We start from the raw sequence: 25,662 nt of genomic DNA on the forward strand, positions 1-25,662 counted from the left end.
ACAGCAGCAGATCAGGGATGGACGGAGCCCCTTGATCAGTGCATCCAGTACAGGCAGACCCCCAGTGGCTAGACACTTGGAGCTGCACACAGTAAAGACCCAGCACAATCCTGTTGTACACCATACCTAGCAGGCCCTCCCACAGTATGCCAGCCAATGGCAGTCATCTTGCAATTCCACCATTTCTGCAGGTTCTCACACCCAGCTCTCCAGGCTCCCAACCCCAGCCCCACCCCCCAGCCAGCAACCCCACTACGGCCCTTGTGCCGTTGTTCCCATAGAGAAAAGCCAACACTGGTCACGGGGGTAGCTTTCTCCAAGAGCTCCCTCTGCTCACTGCCCCCCTAACTCCAGCCAAGGCTAAAGGGTAGTAGCAAGGCCCACATGCTAACCTTCTTGTATGACTGGCCCCAGAGGCTTGGGACAGGGATGGACTTACAGGGCTGCCAGGATCCTGTACCACCGCTGCCTGCCTTATACTCTTTCTGGCTTTATCTTAACACTCGCCTCATGAGTACCTCTGGTCCCCATCTCCTCCAGCTGGAGACACCCATCCTTACCTCCAAGCAATTGGACAGAGGAAGAAGCAACATTATCCATGAAGAGAGTCAAGGAAGCTTCTCACAAGGTCACAGGGGCTCTGAAACTAGGACAAGACTGCAGACCCACTATGGGTGAACAGCCTGGGGCAATGGCCAGGAGCCAAGGTCTCAGGGACTCCAGGGAAGAAATGGCCCGCCAGGACCCTGCAACCTCCCTCCATATGAAAGCAGCCAAGATGAGCTCCGGTCTCTCTGCCTATCCTCCTTGTGGAGCAGGGTCTCTCTCACCACAGCATTTTTCCCCTGCTCTGTTCTCCACTAAGAGATCCAGATGGTGCTCAGGCTACAGCAAAGAAAAACCTGATACTAGGAAAGGAGGAAGGCAATACTCCCAGTGCTTCCTGTTCCCTAACAAGTCCTCCCTGACGTATCTGGCAGTCAGCTCCAGGCTACTCCAGTGCCTGCACCTTTTACCTCAACTTCTGGAGCCTCATGGGGTATTCACCCATCCTTTAGGTAGAAGATATTGACAGTGATGTCCACTATAGCTGCCTCCATATGAGACCCAGAACTGGTGGGATCAAAGGGCAGCAGGTAGGCCCCAGAAAGCTGATGGCACTCGGGGCTTCATGACCCACAGGGGCTACAGTGGGACCCCACCATCTCTACTCAGACCAGAGTACTTTCAGGGTCTTTAATACACCTACCTATATACATACATGTGTACACACACACACACACACACACCTCCCCTCTCGATGGGGAGAGGTGGCCACAGCACCTGGTGCATCATAGTCACTAAGTCTGCTTATTTATCATTTATTTTTAAAATATATTTAAACAGCAGCAATCACTTCCAAAATGCAAAAAAAAAAAAAAATTACAATTTTTAGAATAAAATTATATAACGTTTATGGTGCGAGTCAGAAAGAATTGAAGGTACAACTGAGAAATCACGCGGCACTGGGAGTGGCTGGAGAAGCCAAGGTCCACTGGTTGGGAGGGTCAAACTGACAAAAGGGCCCAACCTGTGAGGTTCCCACCTCAATCACACCCCCAACCCCCACTGATGAAGCCAGTGTCCTCTGGGTTAGCGAAGGAGAAGCGGCAAAGAGCTGGCCCTCTGTGGGAGATTCCCCAAACCCAGTCCCCACCTCCCCCACCAGCCAGGGACCTGCTAATCGACCTCCTCCATGTTGCTGTAGGTGGGGGCTGGGCGGTCCACAGGGGGGGCGAAGCGTTCAGGGGCTGTCCGCGTGGGGGCCACCTCGGGGGCCTGGCCAGGGCCTAGTCCCTGCAACAGAATATGAGGACAGGGGTTGGGGGCTGCCCAGTATGCTGCCTGGCATCCCGGGGGTGCTGGCTCAGAGCCCCGGCACCCAAGGGAGGGCCCCAAGGCAGGCGCAGACAGCAGCGGCGTTGAGACAGAGAGACGAGATCGGGCCTGAACAGTCTCGCTTTATTAACACTTGAAATACAGGAAGCTGCTTGGGCAGGACTAAGCCCCATGCCACAGGTCAGAGCAGCAGGATGAATGGACAAACAGCTGGACGGATACCCACCCTAGATGCTCTGTCCCGGCAGGAGCCACAATCCCCACCCTCACCCACCAGACGCACACACTGAGGCCCAAGCCCAGAGTTGGTCCCCACCACAGAGGCAGGCATTGCCTGATGGGCAGGCAGGTGGGCCAGCTCACAGCTGCTGCCTGCAGTCGAGCTCATCTCCAGCGACTCTGGGATACCAGAGGATAGAACATGTTGAGCACGAGGGCCACCAAAGCTGCCACGGTACCCAGAACAAAGTACCGGAGACAGCCCTCATCTGGTGTGGTAGGGCCACGTGGTGGGGGGCCCACCCAGTCTTGGGGCCCCCAGGGACCCAGGGGCACAGGCCCCTCAGGTACCGGTTCCTCCTCGGCCTCCAGCTCCTGCCAAATCCGGGAAGCCTACAGTGTGTGGAAACGGCCATCAGCACCTGGGGCAGGAGGGTAGGGAGGGACCCAGTGTCCCCTGGCCATGATGCTCCCACCCAAGACTACTGGCACTAACTCCTTACACATCCCAAGTCAAGCAGCAGGGAGGTGGGCAGGTGGGAGCCAAATGGGCCATTTGCAGAGTTGTCTAGACAGAGCACCAGGGCAGGCGAATCTTGACAGCATTTTGGCTCCCTCAAAAAGCTTCCCAATTGACATGCAGCTTCTCGTGGAGATCGGAGGGGGATGGTTAGCTAGTCAGTTTTTCAGCCCAGGGTTCCCACAGAGGAGCTCATGGAGGATAGAGCTGTCAACCTGAGTAATCTGGCTCCCTCCCACCCATGTCCCGATAGACTGTGACCACTGTCCTCTACTGGGATTCCTCTGCATCTGAGCAGAGAGGGCTCAAGGGAGAAGAGGGCAGCAAGGAGGAAACAAGTCCAAAGAGAGATGCAGCAGTGCCCACCAACCAGACCTATGGCATCCCATGTCAATAAGGGACGGAAGACCCCTAGGGTTCAGCAGGAACTGACGCTCACCTCAGAGGGTGGCGGCCACCCTAGCCCATGGCCAGTCTGAACAGGCCCTGTCCTGAGTGCACATCAGAACAAGGGAGTGATGACAAATGAGAGTCTGTGGGCTGGCTGGCATGTGAGGAGGGTGCAGAGGAAAGCTGGGTGAGTGTCAGGTACAGTCTGTTTATGGCATCCTACCCAGTGAGGTTCAGAGCAGCTACGTAGGCCTGTGCCAAGAGGGTGCCTGTATGCATGCCAACAGCAACGTGCTGCTGTGCATGCACCTTTTACAAGTGTCACTACAGCATGGGGATTCCTCTAACTAGGACTCTGATGTAAGAAGATCACAAATCCCAAAGCTCCAGGGTCCTATGGCTGGAAGAGAGGAGGCTGTGCCCCACCCCCTCCCATCTATGAATCGGGCTCACTAGCCTATGAAGCCTCCCCAGCGTCTCACCTGGCTGGCAGCAGCCTCGGCTGCAGGGCCTAGGTCTGGGTGGTGCTCAGAGTGACCTGCCCTGGGGGGCCTCTCCACAGGAGAGTTCCGCCGGCGGTAGAAGAGTACATAGGCATAACGCGTCACGACCTGGCTCTCGTCTACTGTTGTCACCGTGCTGTCATCAAATAAGCGCCACCCTACAGTGAAGTGGGAAGAGTGTGAACATAACCTGCACCCCCACGCCTACCACCTATCCTGCTGGCTGCATGTGCCCTCACCCACGTCGCTGCGCTGGCTGCTGCGGTCATTGGGCAGGCGGGCACAGGCAGTGTAGTGGCCGCCAATCATGCCTCCGTAGTGGTTGATGACAGCGTATAGGTCGTAGCTAGGCAGCTGTTCCTCTTTCTGACCAATGCAAAACTTGCTCAGGTCCAGGTTCCTGTGGTCCCAGCCAGAGAAAGGTCAAAGAGTCAACAGGTGCCCAGGATGGTACCCCCTATAACCTGACTACCATCACCAGGGCTCATCACTTACCGAACAGGGAACTCCACCAGGTCGTTGATCTTGTCACGCCAAATGAAACTCCGAAAGGAGAAGCGTTTGAGCTGCACAATGAGTACGTTGGGCAAGCGCCACAGCAGCAGCTGCTTGGAGGCCTCTCTGTGTTGTTTACACTGTGGGCAGTACCTGACAGCAGACACAGGTGAGGTTAAGACCAGCAGATCTCCACCCCACCCTGCCCAACCACCTGCCTGCCACCCCATCCTCACCAAGCCTCCTCAGGCGCCAGCACCTCAGGCCGAGTGAAGAGGTTCAGGCACTGGTCCAGAGTAAAGTGCCCAGCACGGGCAGCCTCACCAGCAGAGCCTGGATCCTCAGCACACTCCAGCTCTTTGGAGGCTACCAACACAAATTCCTGCAGGCGCTCATTGTTCCGCCACACTAGAGCCAGGCTGCAGTCCTCACCCAGCTCCAGGGGGGTGTCTCCTAGAGATGGGCAGGGAGAGGCGTCATGTAGCTGTAGAGAACGGCCAGCCCAGCCTACCCATGGCTTCCACCCATAGCCTCAGACACCTTTGTCCTCCAGCCGCTGCTCTCGGTTAGATGTGTCAATTTTATAGATGAAGAACTGAGGGGTGTGGGCATTTATGGCTTCACTTGGGTGCTGATATCCAGGCACAGCAGCTGTGAAAAAACATATAATCAGAGCTCCCCTACCTACCAGGACCTAAACAAGCTCCCACTAAACTCCCCTACCCAGCTGCGGAGCCTTTCACCAGACTCTTACCTTCGGGCCGAGACATCCTCTCACCAGCAGGCAAGGAGCCAACTTCAACAGGCCCACTGGCCAGCACCTCAGAAGAAACTCCACTGGTGCTGGGCACAGAGCCCCGATCAGGAGCCGCCCATGTCCTAGGGACCCCTGTGTCCCCCTCAGCCACGGGGGTCACCAACTGGAGCTCAGGCGGCTGAATCGGGTCCCTCTCACTGTCCCCAGCCTCCAGGGAGCTAGTAGAGAGCAACGTAGTACAGCCAGTGCCCTGGGATTCCAAGGCCATGCGGCCAGGCTGGAAGGGTGGTTGGAATACACTCACAGAATACCTGGCAACAGGCAGCAAGGCAAGTAAGAATCCTGACAAGCCTACCTGGCGTCTCTATTCCCCCAACTACCACACCCTCATCCAACCACTAGACACTTACCGGGCATAGCCCTCTAGCAGCTGAGCAAGACGAGCATAAGTGAGACGTGAGGCAGGTACACTGACCAGAAATGGGTAGCCAATGTTCTCAGGGCGGCAGAGACCCTTGTGGTCAGGCCAGTGGGTTTTCTGGCAGAGCCTGGAGAGAAGGAGGAAGTAAGAATAGGGCCTTAGCCCCACCTCTTTTAACTCTCCACCGGGGGCTAGCCTCTGGCCTTGGGAACTGGGTATGCCAGCCCCGCCTCCCCCAGAGTCTGGCAGAGTAGAGTGATCGGTGGAGGGCTTAAAACATGTGCCTCTATGAGAGGAGAGGAGATAGGGTGGCAAATGAAATGTGAAGAGGAGGGAAAGCGGGGGGACCGTGGGGGTCCTCACTGGTTGCAGTAGCCCACGCGGTAGCACCGGGTACAGCGCTTCAGCTTCTCATCCTCTGACTGCTGCTTCCGCTGGCAGGCTGCACACTTGGAGATGGGGATGCTGGGCACCTGGGGGCGCTAGGGTGGGTTGTCTGGCTCAGCAAGGCCAGCCTGGTTGAGAATGCCCCCTCCCACAGGGCCCTGTGCCATCAGGTTGGTCCTCACTCACCTGCTGCACCTCTAGCACCACCACCCGCTCCTTAGCCAACTCTGGGGATAGCAGCTCAAAGCAGAGGAGCGTGTCAGATGGGGACACAGTGTCCAATGAGTGGGAGGGCAGGAATACACGGTGGAAACGATTCTTAATCACCTGGGGACAGAAGACACACAGATCCTATATGAGGACAAGCCCTTTCTATAGCCCTGCCCCAGGGCACAAGAAAGCTTGGACCTGAACCTGGGTCTAGGCAGCAGAGTGGGGATTGTGGCCCCAAAGCAGCATATGCCTCTGCTGATACCAGCCTCAGTGCCTAAGAAAATAAGCAGTCGGGTGCTTCAGAGAGCCTGAAAGTCAGGACTAGGGAAAGTATCAACCCACCCAGTACTCTGGTGAAACCAGCACTTCACCACACTGAAGGCCTCTACCCTGCTATCAATTAGTGGGGTCCTGCTGAGACTGCAACATGGCTGTTACAGTGGAGGGGTCACATTTGAGGAGGCTCCTTCCCACTTCTATCCCCAAAGAAAAGAGCACTTCCAGGCTGGAAGCTAGGAAACTTAGGGGAAGACTAGCACACAAATCTTGGATAATACGAGGGAGTAGCAGGATGGAGGGAGAACAACAGCTGGGGGGAAAGGTAGCCCTCCAGCTCCAGCTTCTTATTGGAAGACAGAAAAGCAGTTGAGGGCCCTCACCCAAAGGAGGAGTAAACACTGATGATGGGAACCTTAGGAACTTACAGACTTCTGTTACACAGCCCAAAAGCCTCACCCCCTAGCCTCACCCCCTAGCGCACCACTGTGCAGCCACACGCACATTTGTGTGTATGTACACAGATGCCAACAACCATCCACATGTGACTGCACACCCTAAGTACATACACAGATCCATGTGTGTAAGAGCTTGAGGAAAGACAGATATACCTCAGCTAGACGCAGGTTCTCAGGCTTCACGTGGACACTCTGAGAGAGGGATTCCAACACTTCACTTGCACTGGAGTTCTCCTTGCTGATGCTCACCAGAAACTGTGGTGACAAGAGTAGAGACCCTGGGGGAGGTGGACCGGGGTCTTCGGGATTGCCCAGAAATAGGAGCTTACTTCTCACCTTGATGGGTTTGCTGTGCGGCTCCCGGGCAAAATAGAAGACAGGGAGAACCTTCTGCTTCTGTGGCAAAGGTACTGGCAGGTAGAGGAATGGGTCAAAAGTGATGGAGACCTGCGGACGCACAAGTGGCACTAGGTGGCTGCACAGGGAGTCGGGAACAGGATGCTCACACCCAGGGAGCCCAATCCAGGCACTCGGATGGCTCTCAGGGCCTCAGAGCCAACCAGCAAACTCTCAGGTTTGAGAACACCAGACAGACTAGAAGGGTCTTTCTGGCAATCGAGGCCCTGTTCAGCCTCACCACTTATCAATTTGCCCCTCACTTGTACCCCACATCTTCCCAATACTACCCATACCCCTGCCCCACCTTATCGCTGTCTTGGCGCCCAAACACCCCTTTAACCTCAGTCAGGAAACCTACCCAGCCTGATTTCTGCAGCCCACAAAGCAGCCGAAGGCCTCCGTCAGCTTCTTTGCCCAAACAGCATCTAAAGATGCACATGCCTCCAACCCCAGTTTGACCAAGCTAGCTAGACCAAGCTAGGAGCCTCTTTCCAGGGGAGCCCTTCACACCTTGGCACACACAGGGCACACCAGCTTCGACTTATACTGGCCCTGAAACAGGTCTACGATGAAAGAGTCATTCCTCATCTTATGCCGCTGCCATGCTTCTTCAGCCACCACCTGAGGAGCAGAGTGGTGAGGATCAAGGAGCCCTGGGGACTGGGATGTGCATGAGATATGCCCACCTCTGCCCCCAACCCTGACTGACCTCATCGGGCCGCCCATCTGAATCCACAGTTTCTGTGTAGGGCTTGTTCTGAATGCGATTCAAGTCTTCATGCAGCCCATCCAGCAAGAAAGCCATGAACTCCTGGGCATCATGCTGCGCATAGCCTGTGAACTGGCTGGCCTTGCTCGCCACAATGGCCTGGATGCAGGGGCCAAGTGTGAGCACGGAGACCCAGCACCCACCCCGTACCCAGCTGGTCAGCCTTCCCCACCCACTCTAGCCAGGGGTAGGAATGGCCACAGATCACCTTCAACTTGGAAGGCTGGAAGGCATGGTGGGTGCCCTTCCACAGTGCCCGGAGCAACACAGCAAAGCCAATGGCCAGACGCCCACCAGTCCCCAGTGGGTTGTTGTAGTTGATCTCGGCCTCAAAGGAGCGGTCTAGGGACAGCAGCCAAGTACAGGTGTGAGCAGGGAAAAGATTCCCCTCTGCCACAGCCCTGGGCTCCAGGCCCTGCTCTCACCGTGGAAGAAGTCCCGGAGCTCCCGAGTATTGGACAGAGACTGAATGACACTGTTCATGAAGCAGGTGTTGCCTAGGTTGACAAGGCCAGTGAAGCCAGGCAAACACACCTTCTTCTCTTCCTCCTCCTCTTCCTCCACACTATCTCCGCTCACAGGGCTGTGGGGCATTGGAGGCACCATACATGTGGGCTTGGGCTGTGGAAGCAAGGAGGGGCATGAGTGAGCAGCCCTGAGGTTCTCCAGCCTCTAACCTTGGCCCTCCCCACCCAGGATTCTCACCGAGGCTAGGTGTGGCTCTGGCTTTGGGGCTACATGCTCCATGGGGGTGCGGGCCACCACACCATCCAGCCCCGTGTCCTCAGATCGAGCCTTGGGTTTTTCCTTCTCCACAGCCCGAGCTTCCTCCTGGCCTGTAAGAGGGTGGGGGGCACCTCCCGGTGGGGTTGAATCCAGAGGGGTTGGACCTGTCGGCACGGCAACCTTTGCACCACCCACTGCACCTTAAAAAGGGGGAATGAGGGGGCTGGTGGTTAGCAGCATGTGGTGGGGATGAGGGTCTGAGTTATGTGGGCTGGACGATGAAGGGAGCTCGTGTGCAGACCTCGTGCAGCTGGGGCCTCCAGGCCCCCCCAGCGCTGACTTTGCCGCTTTCGGAGGCAGATGTCAATTCGAGAGGCCGTGAAGCAAAAGGTGCACTGCTCAGGCTCAATCAGGTTCCTGTGGGGAAAGGCTGAGCTCAGGGACTTAGGTGGAGTGGATATTGGGCTAAATGGGCCAGGGAGATGGAGCCCAGGGTGGGACAGGCATAGTGCTGGGGCCAGGAACCACCCACCTGAGCTTCACCTGCCAACGGAAGATGGTATGGGGCCCACAGCCTGGGTGTAGTCTCAGGAAGTTTCCATCCCTGCAGAAGCAGAGCAGGGGCAGGGCAGGAGGAAGGGTGTGAAGAAAAGCATGAGATACAATGTCCTGCCTGAAGTGCACTGTCTGCCCCGTCTCCTGCCACCCCACCCACCTGGTCTGGAAGATAAGCGTGAAATCTTGCTCGCGGAAAAGCACTCGAGAAGTGTCCCTGCAGATTTCTTTCACGTACACATGCACCACCACTGAATCCGGGCCCTTCTCATATGAATCATTCTTGACAAATGCCAGGTTCACCATGGACTCCGGCTCTACATTGAAACCACAGCTCAGCACCGCCCAGGACAGGTTCCAGCCCGTGGCTGTTCTATTCCCTATCCATCCACCAACCTTGCAACCCAACCTAGGGCTCTGCTTACCACCCCCAGCCCCACCTTTACCATCCACCAAAGTTAGAGCATCTGCTGCCTCTGCCATCTCCTCTTTGGAACGGTCACCTTTCTCAGGATCTCTGCTCCGAGCCATGGCTGGGGAGACTGGATCATTCCTGGGGGACACGGTCTTCTCTCCTGCCAAGAGTGCTAGATTCTCCTCTGAACCCAAAAGGCAGGTCTGGGGGTTCAGCGGTGGTACCCGGAGCTGTTCCTCAGCCTCAGCCTATTTGTGGCAAGATTGTGGGCAGGATCAGCCCTAGGTCTGGCAGGTGGCCCCCCACTGCAGTCCATCTCCCTACCCTCCCATCTCCCACAGGTACCCCACTCTCACCTGGGTGGCTGTCTCAGCCAAGAAGGGGGGGGCATCGCCCCGGGGTACAGGCCCATCTCTGGACCCTTCCCCATCTGGCCCTCTGCGGAGATGCACAGCCCTCTTGGCGCTGGGCCCTGCCTGGGCCCCGGGGCCAGCCCCTGAGCCTACCTCACCACGGCCCTGGGCCCTCTTCTGGTTCCGGGCCTCCTGTTTACCCCGCCGGGGCTCAGGGCCTGGCTCCAGGGCAATGGGAGATGGCTCCTGCCCATTCTCCTGACACCGCAGCCCTGGCAACGCCTCCTGGGTCCCTAGAGGTTTCTTCTACCAAAGATACAGCAGTCAGGCCCTGTCAACCACACTGGGTATCCCTACCCTACTCTGCTGTGGAACTTACCAGAAGAGAAGGCCATGTGAGCAGAGGCACCTTCTTGGGCAGTGCCAGCTGCAGGAGGCCACCCTTGCGGGCTTGTACTTTGGTGCAAGAACTTTCTATCTCAGCATAGAAAACACCACCCCACTGCCGACCACCTGGAAATAGAATAAGGGCAGTGAACTGTGGTGGGGAATATCAGAGGATTCAAATACACTGCTGGGCTCAGGGCAGATGGGCACACCTGGAAGCCGCACCACGCAGTCTGTGTCTGTGAAAGCAGCATCCACCTCCTCCAGCCGCAGGGGACCCGCTCCCACACGCAGCTTGACAATCACCTCATCTGCACTCTGCCTCCAATCAAGCAACAACTCTGTAGGAGGAGTACCAACAAGACTGTGAGGGTCTCCATAAACTCCCAATGGGGACAAGCAGGTGCCACAGACCCAGCCCTAACAGGACTGCTCCAGATGAAGGCTATAGCCCCAGTGCGCCCTCCTCACCCATAGCACTCTAGCATCCAAAAGGCCAATTCATTACTCACCCTCTTTGGCCTGCTCCTCCCGAGAGGACACTGACCCTGACAACAAAGAAAAGAACAGGGAAATGATGATGGGGAGGCAGCCTCCAAGACCCCACCACTCCACCAAGCACCATCTTCAGTATCTCAGCCAAGTATGCAGACCTCAAAGCTGAGGCTCTACCCAGCCTGCTGTGGGTTCTTCTCTTGGTATCAGACCAACACAGAAAGAACTGTCATCTCCCAACCCCCAATCTGTATGCTCAAAAGGCAGGAGGAGGAGACCACAAACATTCTGGGAATGCCACTTTCACCTCTCCTAGGATCTCCATCCTTGCTCTCCTGGTTTGCTCGATCCTTCTGCTTCTTCTTACTGGTGGCCTCCTCCAGTCCTGGGGGACCTCTCCTTGGGCCCGTGGTGCTGGCCCCACCAGACATCTTGAGCCGCTTGGTCGACAGCCAGAGTGCCCCGGGGTCGGCAACGGCGTCTGGGTCAGGGCTACGGCGCTTTCTTCCTGGCCCAGCTATCTTGGCAACTCTTTGTGGCCAAATTCTCCAACAAGGAACTGACAGCCTAATGAGAAGGAAGCAGTGATCACTACCAAGGCCCAACAATTTGCTCCTTGGTTACAACCAGAACTCAGCAACCCAGGATACAACTAACCCTACAGAGCAATATCTCACCACCTAATGTGGCCCTGGACACTCTTGGACTATTCTGAAAAAGAAATAAACAATACAAGTGGCAACAACAACTTCTGGCAGAGACTCCTAGTTGACTGCCATACAGACCCACAAAGATGGGAGCCTCACTGAGAAGGTGCCAGGTCAAGGCAGCCATGGCCTGGAACCAGGCTCCTCCACCAATCTGGAAAGGAGCCATGGCTCCAGCCCACAGGGCTGGCACTCTGAGCAGGGTGCTCACTTTTCCTCACTCTCGCTGGCTGCTTAGTCACCACCCGAGAAGTAGGAGGTGAAGGAGGAAGGCAGAAAGAAGACAACCAAGCAGCAAGGGGGACCAGGCTCTGTGGCTAACGACAGGCCCAATTCAGGTGCTACCACTGCACAGGCAAGGTCCTGGGGTTAAGGGGCTCCACCTGCTGCCTGCCAACTCCCACCTTCCTCTGAAACTATTTCCATGTGCTGTTTGGGTTTTCTTCCTACATCCCAAGAGATTTTTCTCTCCAGCTGCTGTCCCAAGCAGAGAGGGGACTGCAAAAGCTGGGGTGAAAAGGGTATCCAGCTGTCACACTACCCTTTCAGCAGCAATCCTGCCCCAGAGCCAAAGCCGGCTGGGTATCCAGTTTGAGACTGAAACAGACAGCATCCCCTTCCTTCCTAGATCCACTCACTCATGAGAAGTGGGCTAGCGACCTCCTACCCAGTTTCCCACAAACCCGCCAGTAGATTCTGGGCGGTTTTTCCATCCAAAATAAAGTTCTCAAAATTGAGATAAGGGTAGGGATGAACAATGAATCCAGGACCCCTGGCAGCTTCAAGCCTGGCCTGAGACAGGAGCAGAGCAATCAGTGACTACTCTGTGTTCCCCAGCGTGTATGTGTGGCGGGGGTAGAGGAACGTTCTTCTATGGGGGGCTGGTGGGCTGGATCTTCAATGACGACAGATCCAGAGCCGAGGGGTGGACACCCTCCTCCTCTTTGCACCAGGCCCCAGCTTAAGGTCCCGTCCCTCCCCATTCTCGCGGCGACACCGAGACAAGAGTCTGTCTAGAGACCATGTCGGCCTACACGGCTGCGCGGGGTTAAAGACTACAGACCAGCGCCCTGGCCGGGCTGCGACTCAGCTCCAGCCTCCAAATCCTGCGCCCTCCACCACCTCCTCCAGGAAGCCACCCTCGCTCGCCGCCAGCCCTCTTGGAGGCAGGAAGCCGACCATGAGCGTAGAGTAACGGCCCCGCCCGCATCGGTGGGCCCGGTACGCCGCGGGGTTCGAGGAGTCGAGACTGGCACGGCACATGACCTTGAACAGGCAGCCCGGGGCCCGCGTCGCGGCCTCCCTGGCTCCTGCCAGACAGGCGAGTTGCGGCCCGTCCCACTCACCGAGCGAGGCCGCCGCCGCCAGCCCTCTTAGGGCCCTGGCAACCCGCTCTCGGTTCCGGTTCCGGCGTCTGGTCGGTTCCGGTTCCGGCGCGCCCCTCCCCCGTCCCGTCGCCGCCGCCTCAGCCGCTTGTTTTGTTTCGACTTCTAGTTACGGCTGCGGGTGGCTGAGAGCCTAGCTGGTGACGCACTTCCGGTGGGAGAGGGCATGCGGCGACGGGCAGCTCAGGGGCGGGTCCGAACGGAGGAGGCGGGGCTCCGGTGCTTTGGCCTCGCCCTGGCCCTGCTGGTGCCATCCTGAGGTTCCGCCCAGAGACCCCGCCCTCCCCAAATCAGAGTCCAGACTACACAGTGGGTAATCACAGCGGTTTATTGGGGGCCTGGTCGGGCTGGGAACTGTTTCAAGCAGATGCAGTAACGGGCGGGGTTGGGGACTGGAGTAGGCGTCGCGCAGGGGTCACTGGCAGGTGTTGTAGATCTGAACCTGCAAGTTGATGGCTTGAAGCACGCTACGCATCCTGGCCTCCAGCCCATCCAGCTGGGCTGCTTTGCCTTCCAGTGCCCGCTCGTTCTCTTCATAGGTGCCCTCCAGCTCTAGGAGGGGAAGGTCTCAGCTGAAGGGTCCTACTCCCACAGTCCCACACCTCTGGCGCCCACCCACCCCAATCATCACCTTGCAGCCGTTGCAGCTTGTCCTGAGCAGCCTGCAACAAGCCTCGAGCTTCATCCCGAAGTTGCTCTGCCCGTGCCTGTGCAGCCAACACACCCTGGGCCTTGCGCTCAGCCAAGGCCTTCACTGTTTGGTACTGGTCGCCTAGTGGGCCCTGCAGCAGCTGGGGATATAGAAGGCAAAGTCAGCTGGGTGTCTCAGTGGAGGCCCAGACTCTACTTCAACCCCCACCAGCTGGCTCTGCTTCAACCCACCTGCTCAGCCTCTCGGGCACGACCCTGGGCACTGCCCGCTGTTTCTTCCGCACTAGAGGCTGCCAGGCTATTCCCTGCTCGTTTCAATTTCAGAGCCTCCAGAAGACCATCCAATTGCTGAGCCCGCTCGCCTGCAGAGCTCAGTGCCTGCTCTGCACCTGCCATCTTCTCCTGAACCTGTCATGGGTGGACCCAGGGTTAAACAGGTCTATGGTGCATGCCCATAATCTTGCCCCACTGATGTCCCAGAGAAACCACACCTGATGCAGTGTCCGCTCAGTGTCCTGTGTGTCAACTACCGCCCCTTGGATGGCACCCTGAGCAGCTCCCTGTGCCCTCTGGGCTTCCTCCAGTGCTGCTTGTACTGTTTCTGCCTTCTGTTTCTCACCCTCAGCCCGGCTCCTGAAGAAGAGAGGGAATCAGAGCCTGCAAGTATCAGGACCAGGTGTCAAGGATTGGGGCCAGGGTCACAGTCAGACCTTGCCCGCCGTGCATCTTGCAATAGCTGTTCTGCCCGACGTACATCTCCCACGGTGCGTGCCAGGATTGTGTCCACATCCGCCAGGCTCTGGACCCTCTCTGCAATTGCGCCTGCCAGGTGCTGGATTTGCTCAGGTGATGCTGGGATGGAGAGCTCTAGCACTCGTGTGGCCACCATCTCAATGCTATCAGGATCAGCCCCCTCCTCTATGGGGACACAGGCAAGGGCTTAGGGACACAGATTCTCCAGTATTGGCATTGAACACAATTTTGGGGTATGGACTCAGGGACCCCACACAGAATATGGGTTTGCTACTAGGCATAGTGATTAACTACAAGGACAGGAACTGTAAGTGGGCACAGACTTGGGGTCATGGACTTGGGGACCACATATAGGCAAGGGTTGAGGGGCTAGACATGGGGTCATAAGCACAGGTCCAGTGCAGGCTCTGACCCAAGTATGGACCCAGGGACACAAGTATGAACATAGACACAGGTGACACAACCACATGGCCTGGGCCACACGGGAGGCTCACGGCTGAGGAAGTCCTTCACACTCTGGATAAGTTCCCGAAGTTCTTGGTTGGCCTTCTCCACCTGTCCCCTGGAAGCATTAGCCTTGTCCAGGGCTGCCTGGGCCCGCTGCTGTGCCTCTCCTGCCTGCCGACGGGTCTCAGCCACCTGGCTGAGGATGCCGCCACCTTCTGCCAGTGCCCGCTGCAGCTCTGCCTGCGTGTGCCGGGCCCGACCCAGTGCCAGGTCCGCCATGGCTACTGCCCCATTGCAGCTGAGGCCCCCACAGCGGGGTTGCCCATCCTCGTCCAGGCAGCCAGCACCCCCGCAAGGGCTTGTTGCACAGGGTGCATCCCCTGGGGGCCCACACACCTGCCAGGCACAGAACAAGTCAGGGACCTGTGGAAGGAACAGCCACACCCACATGTCCCACCCCACACTTGTGCCTCACCAGTTCATTGATGCCTGTCAGGCTCAGGGACTGGGTACGGGCTGAGAGCTCGCCTAGTGCCTGCTGGTTGGCCATGTGCTTGCGGTTGAAGTCCTCCTTCTTGGCACCTATTAGCACCTCTGTCCTGTGCCGGGTATCTGCTGAGTTGCTCACAGGACTGGGCACTGTCAGGGCTGATGTGTTGGCACGACGTTCCGCCTCTGCAGACAGACCGTGGGCGTGGCGGATGCTGTCATAGGCACCTATATTGGGCAAAGGCTGGCAGTCAGCTAAAGATCACTCAACCCTGGTCCACCTGCCTAGTTGGCCAACAACCCACCCAGGAAGTTTGAATGCTTGAGCAGGTCCAAATGCTGGTCCAGCTGCCGCAGTGTGAGATTAAGTGCAAGCCCATCTCGCTCCAGACTGCTCAGTGCATGGTTGGCATTGAAGTTCTCATCCTGCACATCAGTCAGTTCTGCCTCCAGCTGGGTCAGGTGCTCAGTGGCCTCCCCAATTTCACGCCTGTGCCAGTAGGTAGTGGTGTTTAGAGAAGCTTCAGGCCACTGGGCCTCTGCCCCATCCCACCACATATCCTCAGGCCCATCCGCACCGTAGCTCCTCTGTGGCCTCCACAAGTTGCGCAGTGGAGGCAGCTGAGGTGTTGCGGGTACCCACAATCCCCTGCACAGTCCCCAGCTTCTCCTGCATGTGCCAGAAGCGGCTCTCAAAGGCACCCAGCACACCCGTCTGCTGCAGCTCCTGTGCCCGCTGCTCCAGGCGCCGCGTACGGGCAGCCAAGTCCTGTACCACACGGTCCCAGTCCCCGAAGCATGTGTGGCATGGGTGGCAAGCAGGAAAGACCCCTGAGAAGCCACGGGCACACTGGTCACAGCGCACGCCAGACACGCCTGGGCGGCAGCTACAGTGGCCCGTGGAGCGGTGACACTGAGGCGTGTCTATTCCACGAGGGTCACAATCACAGGCTGCAGAAAAGGGCAGACCATGAAGTTAGGGTGGCAGTGGGACATCCTGAGAAGTCCCCCATCTACCCTAGCCCTGCCAGCTCTCACCGCGGCACTGCAAACCAGGGTCTCCCCAGTGGAGCTCTTGGCACTCAGAACAGGTTCGCCCACCAAAGCCAGCACGGCAGTGGCACTGCCCTGTGAACTAGAGTGGGAACAGGGCAGAGGTCAGAGCCTCAATCAGAGGCTAAGCCCTTGAGAGTTAAGACAGACAGCTGGCACCATCCACCCAGGGATCCACAGGAGAATCCCATACCTCATTGCAGGTAGGGCCTCTGGCTCGGCTTGGGTGGCAGGCACAGGGCTGACATCCATGGCCACTGGTAAGGTTCCAGAAGTTGGGGGCACAGCGGTCACAGCTAGGGCCCTGGACATTGGGGAGGCATGGGCACTGCCCACTGCTTGGGTCACAGTGGCACCGGTCAGTGGACGGGCACTGCTGGGGATCTGTGCCCAGCAAGTTGCAGGTGCAGCCTGTGCCAGTCAAACACATTAATCAAGGAGAGCCTGAGCAGCAGAGCCCTGCCTCAGCCATCCCAATCCCACACTCACGGTGACAGCTCTGTCGGGTGGCCTGTCCATGGAAGCCAGGCTTGCAGTGGGCACAGTGTGGCCCCTCCGTGTGGTATAAGCAGCGCAGGCATTGCCCCGTGCGGGGGTCACAGGCATCAGGGTCCGTGGGGTCAATGTTCCCACTGCACTCACAGGGTTGGCACTGGCCACCTGGCCTTGATGGGTCCCCAAAGTGCCCAGGGGCACAAGCTTCACACCGCAGCCCTGCCCACGGTTGGGAAAGGCATGAGTGTTCAGTTCAGCTTCCCCACCCTGATCCCATGCCTGCACCTTACTTACCTGTGTAGCCTGCCTTACAGTGGCACATGATCTGCTGGGAGTACCCATCCCGATGGCAAGAAGTAGCAAAGTGCCGCCGGCTCCCAGGGCCTTCAGGGCAGGGACAGGGCCGGCACTGGCCCCCATGTGGTAGCCGTGGGTCCCCGTGGAAGCCAGCAATGCACCTTCAGGGAGGGGCAGGAAGAGATATGTGATCCCTGAGCAGCATTCCCACCCACCAACCCACTCCCAGCTGCTCCAGCCTCACCTTTCACAGTGCTCACCCCCTGTGTGATCACGGCAGCCCAGGCAAGTGCCTGTGTGGGTGTCGCATTCATCTGCATGCCCATTGCAGACACATGGCTGGCAGTTAGGGAATCCCCACTGGCCACGCTGGCAGCGATCGCAGCGAAGCCCAAAGGCACCAGTTCGGCAGGGGCATTGCCCACTTGTCCCTTCACATAGGCCACTGAGTGCCCCCTCGGGGCTGCACTGGCAGGCTGGGGGCAAGGCAGAGGCTGAGCCAGGAAGGGGATTTGAGGGAATCTAGGTGGGGTCAGGGTGGGAAAGTCAGGGAATGGAAGAGAACTTCCAGTGTCCTGGTGCTGAGAGCATGGGGTCCAATGCAGAGTTAGAGGAAGGAAGAAGCAGAGTCGGAGGGAGGAGGGAGAATAGTAGTGGGGAGGAGAGAGAAGGAAAGGAGGAAAGAAAGGCGGGCAAGTACCTTGACAACCTGTGGGGCCAAAGCCGTAGAAACCAGGGGCACAGCGATCACAGCGGCGCCCAACCACTGCAGGTTTACACAGGCACTGACCGCCATGGGGATTACACTCAGAACTCAGTGAGCCCTGGGGGTCACACTGACAGGCTGTGGGGCAGGTGGATAGGGCCAAGTCAGGCTGGGGCCCCACACCTCTGCCCCACCGACCCACATCACAGACACTTACGCAAGGCACCATTGTAGAGTAGGGCAGACAGGCTGATGAGGAGGGGGACACAGGCCTCAGAGGGAAGGGTCTTACTGGGCACCAGACCCTCCTCGTGACAACGGTAGTGTTCAAAGGTGGAACGGCGCTCCAGGGCAGCAGCATCACCCCCACTAAACATCTCCAGCACGAGGACACGGGGAAGCAGCACCAACTGAAAAGATGAGCAAGGAAGAATGAGGTCCAGACCCAAGACCATATTGACACTGCCAGAGCACTTAGCACCACCATGGGCCTGCCTCTTCTGTCATAGGCCCCGCCTATCCAGCCACCACCACTACAGGTCCCATCCCATAGACCTTGCCTTCCTAGTCAGTGTGGGGAGAGAGGACTATTCACCGAGTCAATGAGCAGGCTGGGTCTAGAGTAGGGGGCCTCAGGCTGGGCACTCCCCGCTGTCCGCACCAGCTTCAGATGCAGCTTATAGGAGATGCCAGGCTCAAGGCAGACAGGTCTTGGAAATACCATATACCTGGGGGGAGACAAGGACAGGTATGGGGTTCACCCAGGGTCCCTGTACCCACCGTCCTAGGCCTCCTTACCCCGCACACAGCAACCCAACCATTGGCCAAGAAAGATGCTAGGGCTGGTATACAGATTTCCACAAGCATGCCTCACTGGACTCCTATACCTGTGCAGACCAATCTCTGAAAATGCTCCCTATGGTCTTGCAACCCCATGGCATTTCCCTGGCACAAATACTTGACAATTTTTCTTCAATGGCCTCCTCACATTTCCTCCAACCTTGACCTCCAACCTCTGCTCCTCTTCACCAAGACTATGTCATTCCCTCCAACCTGGCTCTGCCTTTCCTAGGTCATTCCCATCAGCCTACAAACATCTTTTATTCCCCCTTGAAAACATCTTCTCTTAATCCCTGAGTCTCCTGTAGCTGTTGCTTTATCTTTGCTCTCCTCCCCAATAAATTGAACTGTGGTCACTGCCTCTACTCCAGCCTTGCACTCCAATGGAGTTTTTATGCCAACGTGCCATCAAGATGGCCTGTATCAAGCTCACCATAAACCTCCATGTAGCCAAACCCAGCAGCCTCTTCTCTGTTCCCGTCTGCTCCAGCATTCAGCAGCATGCGATGAGAGCAGTGCACCCTCCTTCCTGAGACACTCTTCTCTCCACTTCTGGAACCCTGTCCACAATCCTGATTTCCCCCCACTGCCAACTCTTCCTTCTCTACTGGCCTCTAACACCCAGAGCTTTCTTCTGGTCCTCCTTCCTTTCTCTGGTGATTTCATCTAGACCTATCTCTTTAGTGACAAGTCCCAAACTTATATTTCCAACTTGAGGCCTCTCAGTAATTGCAGACAGAGAAATCCAACCATCCACTGGCCTTCTCTCACATGTCTAAGCAACTCAGAACAGCTCCTCCCTATGTCTCTATCTCAGTAAAGAGCCCAACACCCACCCAGATGAACAAACTCAAAACTCTAGACTCATCTTTCCACTTTCCCTTTCCTACACTTCTAACCCATCATCTCTGCCACTAGAACCCTCTGGAACCTTCATCATCTCACCACATCAACCGCTAAACCTCTGTCCAAACCACTGTCACTCAGCTAACTCAATAGTCTCCAGCAGATCTTCCAGCTTCCCCTTTGGTCCCTTTCAGTCTGTTCTCCACTCAGAAAGTAGAGGGATCTTTGTTAAACACAAGTCGCAGTTGGTAAAAATGTCTATACTGGGTTTGACCCCTTTTATGCTGCTCTCTCTACTTCTGTGTATGTTTGAATATTTACATAATAAAAGCATCAAAAAAGAAGGTGACAAAACAGATACATGAAACAAATATTACCCAGAATGTAATAAAACAATAATCAGACCAGGCACATCCCTGCTCAGAATGCTCTGATGCCATCCCTTCCCACTGTGGGCATTCCTTATAGTGACACTAAATGAGTTCCCATTAATTCTTGCCACAGACCTCTGGAATTTAGACCCCTAAGAGAGCAGGCCTATTCTACTTCCTTCCTCTGACCTCTGCCACGCCTAACAGCACCTGGCAAACAGCTCTCAGGAGGAGGCACTTGAAGCAAGGGACAGATGAATGAGCAGCGTGGGCTTCCAAGTGCCCTTCAGAGAATTAGGGCTGGCCTACACCCCTCCACTGTTATAGATGCTACATTAGTGCCCTCACCTAGTTTCTGGTTGCAGAGTCCCTGGAATGTGGTCATCCTTGGGCAGCATGTGCCCACACGGGCCATGGGCAGACACAGGCCCTGGGCGCTGCACGGCCACTTCCATCTCTGCCCATTGCTCAGGGACCTGGTGGAACGGGATGATGAAGGAAATGCTACCACACCTGGAGGTTCAGCTCTGGGTCAGGTTTCACAGAGTCTGACCTGGGGCTCCAAGCGCAGCAGCAGATCATAATCCATGGCTCTTGGCACAGATGTCACCAGGAACTCCAGTGCCTGACCTTCCTGCAGTCTAACAAAGCCCCGGCCTGTCCAGGATACAGTCCCACCAGGGGTCACCAGGCGCTCCACCACATCCAGCACCTGTGAGGGATGCAGCTCAGGGTGGGTGCCTAGGTAAGGCACCATTTCTTCTACCACAACCTGTCCCCAAACCCCAGCTCTTCAGCTGAGGCCCTGTCCAAGGCTGGACACCCTCCCCAGACAAAGTACCACCCATAACTCTGCACAAGCCCTGCCCTCCAACATTGCTCCCTACCTGTCCTCGGGTGTCCTCAGCCTCCCAAGTTAGGTGGTCAAGGAAAGGCCGGAAGTAGCCAGGCTGCACCTGCTCACAGCGTCGCCCCACCATGTGCTGGCGACAGCGGCACTGACCTGTGGCCTCATTGCACCTGGGAAGCCATGTTTACTCAAGAAGGATCCCTTACCCTGCCCAGGATCTCCCCCCACCCCAGACCCCTTATACGGCACTCACTGGGGATCCAAGGCACCACCCACGTCGCAATCACATGGACGGCAGCCAAGCAGGTCGTGGCTCAGGCCCCAATGGCCAGGCTAGGGGAGAGGAAGTTGCTGGGGGCCAGAAAGAGACCCCCCCCCCACCCATCAGGGAATCCAATGACAGCTCTCAGCCTCTACCACCCCTTGGAGAAAACATGGTCCCTAGACCATGGCTCCCACCCTTGGCCTCCCAGCTAGGAATAGACCCTAAGCTCTCCCCAGTGGAGTATAGACACCACCCCCTCACCCTGTGCTCTGAGAATAAGTGCAGGACCCCAGAACCCCAGCCCCCTGCAGTCGCACCAAGCAGCGGTTGCAGCCACGTCCAGTCACTAGACGCTTGCAGAAACAGGTTCCACTGTTGGGGTCACAAGAGGTGATCCCAGGCACTGTGCCCCGTGCATCACACTGACATCCTGTGGGGAAGGAGACCCATCAGCACTCTGGGGAACATGGTAGTGCTGGTGTTCATTGGATAAAAAGTAAGAAGTCAAGGGTTAAGGTTAGCACAGGAGGTAGGGCAGGAAGCACATACGCCGACAGCCTGCAGGGTCGCTGGCACTGAGCCCAAAGAAGCCATCACGGCATTGCTGGCAGCGAGAGCCCACCACATGTTCTTTGCAGCGACACTGGCCCGAGACCAGCCCCAGAGCAGGATCATCATGGGGATCACAGCGACCACCATCTTGAGAACCCATGGGGTCACAATCACAGGCTGAGGGCAAAAAGAGGTGCAGGGTCACCCTATTCCAACTAGCCCAGCACCACTTATCTCCCAAGCCTCTTTACCCTGGATTCCCAGCCTGGTTTCACCCCACGCCCCCTCCCACCCACCCCCAAACCCCTGCAACCTGGACAGCAGTCTGGCTTCCCAGTTCCTACCCCAGACTCAGCCTTCCCTCTCCCATGCCCAATCCCAGCCTCACAGCGGCACACAGCAGGGTCCCGCAAGTCCTTGGTTGGGTCACGGTAGAAGAAGGGTCGGCAGAGCTCACAGTGGCGCCCAGCTGTGTTGTGCTGACATCCATCACACACACCTCCACTTACGTTGCCAGATGCCAGATATATGGCCATGTCGAAGTGGCAGCTGTGGGCATGCCCATGGCACTCACACTCTTGGGGGAGGGGAAGGCAGGACAAAGGTCACTTGAGGGCGGATGTCCTGAAGATAAGGGGTGTAAGGGTCCCAGTGACACAGCAGGTCCCTGCCACAGGCCAGAATTTGTGGCTGTGGGCTCAGGTACTTTAAGGTCTCAGCATTATACTGACCCCCTGCCCAGAGCAGACTGTGAAGGAGAGTTAAGGGAATCCCTAAGGGCATGAAGGCCTGCATACTCTTTGGATACAGTCTGGGTGTTAGGGGCTTGACCAACCAGCTCTAGGTTTTACTCATGGCACAGCCAGACAACAGAGTTCTGGGGCTATGTGGGCCAGGATCTCACTCACTCCTGCAGGCATGACTGTGGCCATCTTCAGCCGGACGCCAGGGCAGGTCATGATAGAAATCTTGACACCGCTCACAGTTGAGGCCACGAGTGTTATGTTTGCAGATGCAGGCCCCATGAACCTAGAAGGTGGGCAAGCAGGTGGTCAGCACTGTCCAGCCATGCCCGCCCCTGCCCCCAGCCCTATTCCAACCAAAGCCCCTCACCATGCCCTCAGCATGCACTGGTGCCCCTGGGGCGGGTGCACACTGTGAGGCGTGTCCGTAACAGAAGCAGTTGCCACGCACAACCAGCTCGTAGAGGGCATAATAGTATTTCTCACGGATCTCCCGCCGTGGGTCAAGCAGGTTGTCCCCCAGTGTATGCAGCCGTGTCAGGTTCACCCGTAGGTTAGTGATCTTCAGCAGGTCTAAGTTGGGTGAAAGAATTGGGAGCCAGCTGGCCAGGCAGGCTCTTGTTACTACATGCCCACTCAGGGGCTACAGCTGCTAAGGTCACCTTGGGAGACCTCCTGTCTATTGCTATGTGAGCTAAACTGGACTTGGCACCTGCCCTAAGAAGCACCCAAAATAGCTACTGAGGCCCCAAATAGTCACCGGCCGGACGCTGAGACTGTGCCAGGCTCAAAGGGAAGAACACTCACTCTGGATCCGTGGGCTGTAGGGGTCTGGGATAGGGATGGCAGGATCCAGCACACGATAGATGACCTGGAGGAACATGGGGTCATTAGAGGCACTGGACCCTGCCTCAGGCCCATCATCTCCCCTCTTCCTGCCCCAAGTCAGATCCCACCCCTCACCTCGCCTTCAGTGGATGGCTCAATCTCTGAGTAGCGGGACTCACAGACTACGTCATCCCAGTGCCGTGGGGGGGCCAGTGGGACTCCTGGAAAGTCAGCCCCACAGTCATAGGAAAAATATCGGTACACATGCCAGGTGCGTCCAAAGTCTGCTGAGCGCTCCACCAGCATGGCAGCAGGACGAAATGTCTGGGTGGGGGGCATGGCTGATCAGTGGGCCTCAGGCCCAGGCCTATCAAGAGCCCTGCCCAGCTGGGGCTTGCCCTCAAGCAGTTCATGGACAGGTGGGGGGTGACTGCTGGAAGCCAAGCAATAGTCAGGGAGGGTAGCCCCTTCTAATGGGGAGGCTCAGGGGTCATGGGGCCCAGGGAGGCAGCGCGTGCAAAGGCCTGGAGGCAGAAGGCAACAGAAGGTGTGGGCCATGAAGGAGCCTCCCACGCAGCCAGAGTACAGCATGTGACCTCAGGGAGGCTGGGCTAAGTTGCTGGGAATCTGTTCAGGGGTAATGGGGAGCCAAGCAGGGTGATTCAAGCAGGCTCCCAGACATGCGGGCACCTTGAAGGTCATAATGAGGTGTGTGAAATGAAACTCAGCCTCCAAGTCCAGCTGGATGGTGACCACGGGGACACCTGAGGCAGGAGTCGGAAGTCAGGGACTTGAGACTACTGGTGGGCAACCCCACTCACCCCATGCCCTACCCACGGCCTCACCATTCTCTGACTGCCACCAGGCTGTCCGGCGCTGTGGTGCAAAGCTGGTAACTACATTCTGGATGCGATGACTGTTTGGGTTGTCTCTAGCAGAGAAGGGGCGCCGGGAATCACACAGGAAGCACTTCTTCTCATCCTGGGTTGGGTCAGAGTCAAGGTCAGGGTCAGTGCTTCAGCCAGTGCCAGCATCCCCTACCCTGGCCTAGCCACCCCCAGCCTCACCTGAAGGTGACTAACGATGCAGTAGGGCTGGGGGCCATGCAAGCCACAGGTGGATGAGGCAGTCAGTCTGTCAGCACGGCCCACTAGCAGGTCACCTGTGGCGGGGTAGCAGCTTCCCCTCGAACAGCCTGGCACATCTGGGGCCAGGGCCTGGGCCAGGGCGGTGGCCAGCGCTGGGAACAGTGGGTCAACCAGTTCTGCTGCGCTCCCACCCCGCAGCCCCAGGGCTAGCTCCCCCCCCCCCCCCCCCCCCGACCCACCATCTCATCCCACAAACCCCAGGCCTTCACTAGGCCCTCTCACCACTCAGCAGCAGGCCCAGTCGAAGCTCCCAGGGCCCAGGCAATCCCCGCAGGTCCCTCCCTGATACCCCTGAGGCCCGCTCCATCCTGAAGAAGAGGGGAATCCAGATGAGGGGGGATGAGAGGTCTGTAGCCCAGGCCCACCCTACCCCTCCCTTGGGGTCCTGTGCAGACCCTGCCCTCTAAGTCCCTGGCTGATTCCCCACTCAATCCTCCCTCCGGCAGTCCCTCCACTAGCACAGTCCTGCGACTTTGAGCAAAGTTGAGAAGTACGGCAAGATAGAAAGAATGGAACGGATCTTGGGCAGGAGTGCAACACTGTGCAGAATTTCCTCTCCCACCTCTCCAGTAATGATCCTCATTCTAGAAACCAGACATAGTCCAGCTCACCTGCAAAACTTTATTGTGCTCCCTTGGTCTGGTTCAGACCAAGGGGCAGGGGGTTTGGTTTTAGGCCGCCACAGTTAGGGATCGCACCAAGTAGGGGGCATGGCATGAGCAAAGAAAAGGAGTCTGATCTTCTGAGACTTCAAACGGCCCACAAAACCCAGCCTTTCTCCCCAGCATTGTGAGTGCTGTGGAAGTCACCATCAACTAGGCTGTTCAGTTCCAGGGTTCCAGCATCAGCAGGTAAGTGAGAGAGCACACACGGAGGCATCAAGCTCCTCTCTTTAGGGATGTGGGAAGCTTTAGGCTGGCCTGGCCAGAGCCACAGGACAAGATGGAGGTAGGACGAGAGATGGAGAAAAGCCATCCCCTTGCCCAAGTCACTGTTCCAGGAGGCTCCACCTCCCTTAGTCACTACTGCAAGTATGCACAAGAAGTGGTGTCTCAGTTTCCCGGTGTGAAAATGGGTGCTGGGCAGCTGACAACAGAGGCAGGGAGTGAATCCAGATCTTATGGCTATTCATCCGTTCCGCACTTTCTGGCCTGCCAGGAGGCCAGAGCCCGGGCTTGGAATGCGAGCTGCCGGCGAGTGCCCCACCCAGGCCCCTGGGACCACAGGCGACCGTGGACTCCGCAGGTCTATAAGGCCAGGCCCCTGTGGCTCTGAGCTGCCACAACTGTGCCCACTCTGTCTGGGGCCAAGTGGAGAGTACACAGAGCTGTGGAACTGGCGGGGGGGGAAAGCTGCAGGTTCTTCATGGGCATCACCAGGCTTCTCAAGGAGAGTCTGAGCATGGGGGCAGTCAATCTGATGGACTTACAGGGTCTCAGGAGGTTACTCCAGTTTTCTGAAGTAGTGGTCTCCAGTTACCCTGAGGGTCATGTAATCAACCTGAGGGGCTAGGGATATTAGAGGTGACTCAATTTTAGATCACTCAGAAAAGGATCTATCAGTGTCAAAAGCACTTGATGGCCTCTGTGAGTTTTACGTGATCTCTGGTTTCTCAAGGAC

The 25,662-nt window shown here is 57.2% G+C and overlaps 2 protein-coding genes across 19 annotated transcripts; both read right to left on the reverse strand.

Annotated features, from left to right (window-relative positions):
* Positions 1–1,428: 1,428 nt before the first annotated feature.
* On the reverse strand, positions 1,429–12,836 carry USP19 (ubiquitin specific peptidase 19). Of its 17 annotated transcripts, none has more exons than XM_040445334.1 (27): positions 12,590–12,834; positions 10,924–11,183; positions 10,634–10,669; positions 10,334–10,462; positions 10,114–10,247; positions 9,738–10,037; positions 9,413–9,629; positions 9,127–9,283; positions 8,944–9,015; positions 8,713–8,828; positions 8,391–8,605; positions 8,111–8,306; positions 7,894–8,027; positions 7,626–7,784; positions 7,427–7,537; positions 6,854–6,964; positions 6,671–6,772; positions 5,757–5,897; positions 5,547–5,665; positions 5,173–5,310; positions 4,760–5,073; positions 4,546–4,656; positions 4,242–4,458; positions 4,006–4,158; positions 3,750–3,910; positions 3,490–3,668; positions 1,429–1,836 (listed from the first exon to the last, which is right to left on the reverse strand). In XM_040445334.1, the coding sequence occupies exons 2-27, from the start codon at positions 11,045–11,047 to the stop codon at positions 1,720–1,722; spliced, it is 3,963 nt and encodes a 1,320-aa protein (XP_040301268.1). In that variant the 5' UTR covers positions 11,048–11,183; positions 12,590–12,834; the 3' UTR covers positions 1,429–1,719. The 17 variants fall into 17 exon arrangements, with proteins under 17 accessions (XP_040301268.1, XP_040301266.1, XP_040301267.1 ...); XM_040445332.1 differs by having other exon boundaries at positions 8,391–8,611; XM_040445333.1 differs by having other exon boundaries at positions 9,738–10,040.
* A 181-nt stretch (positions 12,837–13,017) lies between these two features.
* On the reverse strand, positions 13,018–24,543 carry LAMB2 (laminin subunit beta 2). 2 transcript variants are annotated; one of them, XM_040445318.1, is made up of 33 exons: positions 24,438–24,543; positions 24,265–24,350; positions 23,962–24,134; positions 23,740–23,875; positions 23,585–23,658; positions 23,030–23,218; positions 22,874–22,937; positions 22,437–22,639; positions 22,232–22,352; positions 21,712–21,900; positions 21,321–21,500; positions 21,089–21,201; positions 20,760–20,839; positions 20,544–20,676; positions 20,210–20,368; positions 20,005–20,132; positions 18,195–18,327; positions 17,817–18,009; positions 17,594–17,737; positions 17,138–17,369; positions 16,891–17,054; positions 16,591–16,815; positions 16,295–16,512; positions 16,087–16,183; positions 15,627–15,999; positions 15,354–15,538; positions 15,035–15,276; positions 14,607–14,955; positions 14,070–14,277; positions 13,851–13,992; positions 13,591–13,767; positions 13,340–13,499; positions 13,018–13,260 (listed from the first exon to the last, which is right to left on the reverse strand). In XM_040445318.1, the coding sequence occupies exons 2-33, from the start codon at positions 24,347–24,349 to the stop codon at positions 13,124–13,126; spliced, it is 5,406 nt and encodes a 1,801-aa protein (XP_040301252.1). In that variant the 5' UTR covers position 24,350; positions 24,438–24,543; the 3' UTR covers positions 13,018–13,123. The 2 variants fall into 2 exon arrangements, with proteins under 2 accessions (XP_040301252.1, XP_040301253.1); XM_040445319.1 differs by lacking the exons at positions 23,030–23,218; positions 23,585–23,658; positions 23,962–24,134; positions 24,265–24,350; positions 24,438–24,543 and having other exon boundaries at positions 23,740–23,849.
* Between the last annotated feature and the right edge of the window lie 1,119 nt (positions 24,544–25,662).

Source organism: Herpailurus yagouaroundi, unplaced genomic scaffold, assembly GCF_014898765.1.
Source record: "Herpailurus yagouaroundi ecotype Mexico unplaced genomic scaffold, PumYag 193, whole genome shotgun sequence".
In the NCBI taxonomy this organism is placed as follows: domain Eukaryota; kingdom Metazoa; phylum Chordata; class Mammalia; order Carnivora; family Felidae; genus Herpailurus; species Herpailurus yagouaroundi.

Excerpts from the sequence above, each read along its gene's own strand:
- USP19 (XM_040445320.1), bottom strand. The coding sequence starts at position 11,047 with ATGTCTGGTGGGGCCAGCACCACGGGCCCAAGGAGAGGTCCCCCAGGA. Across the intron at positions 7,538-7,625 it reads CAGATGGGCGGCCCGATGAG|GTGGTGGCTGAAGAAGCATG; the intron begins GTCAGTCAGGGT and ends TCTGCTCCTCAG. Across the intron at positions 5,898-6,670 it reads AGAACCTGCGTCTAGCTGAG|GTGATTAAGAATCGTTTCCA; the intron begins GTATATCTGTCT and ends TTCTGTCCCCAG.
- LAMB2 (XM_040445318.1), bottom strand. The coding sequence starts at position 24,349 with ATGGAGCGGGCCTCAGGGGTATCAGGGAGGGACCTGCGGGGATTGCCT. Across the intron at positions 21,901-22,231 it reads CCACAGTCATGCCTGCAGGA|AGTGTGAGTGCCATGGGCAT; the intron begins GTGAGTGAGATC and ends CCCTCCCCCAAG. Across the intron at positions 16,513-16,590 it reads CACCCGACAGAGCTGTCACC|GCTGCACCTGCAACTTGCTG; the intron begins GTGAGTGTGGGA and ends TGACTGGCACAG.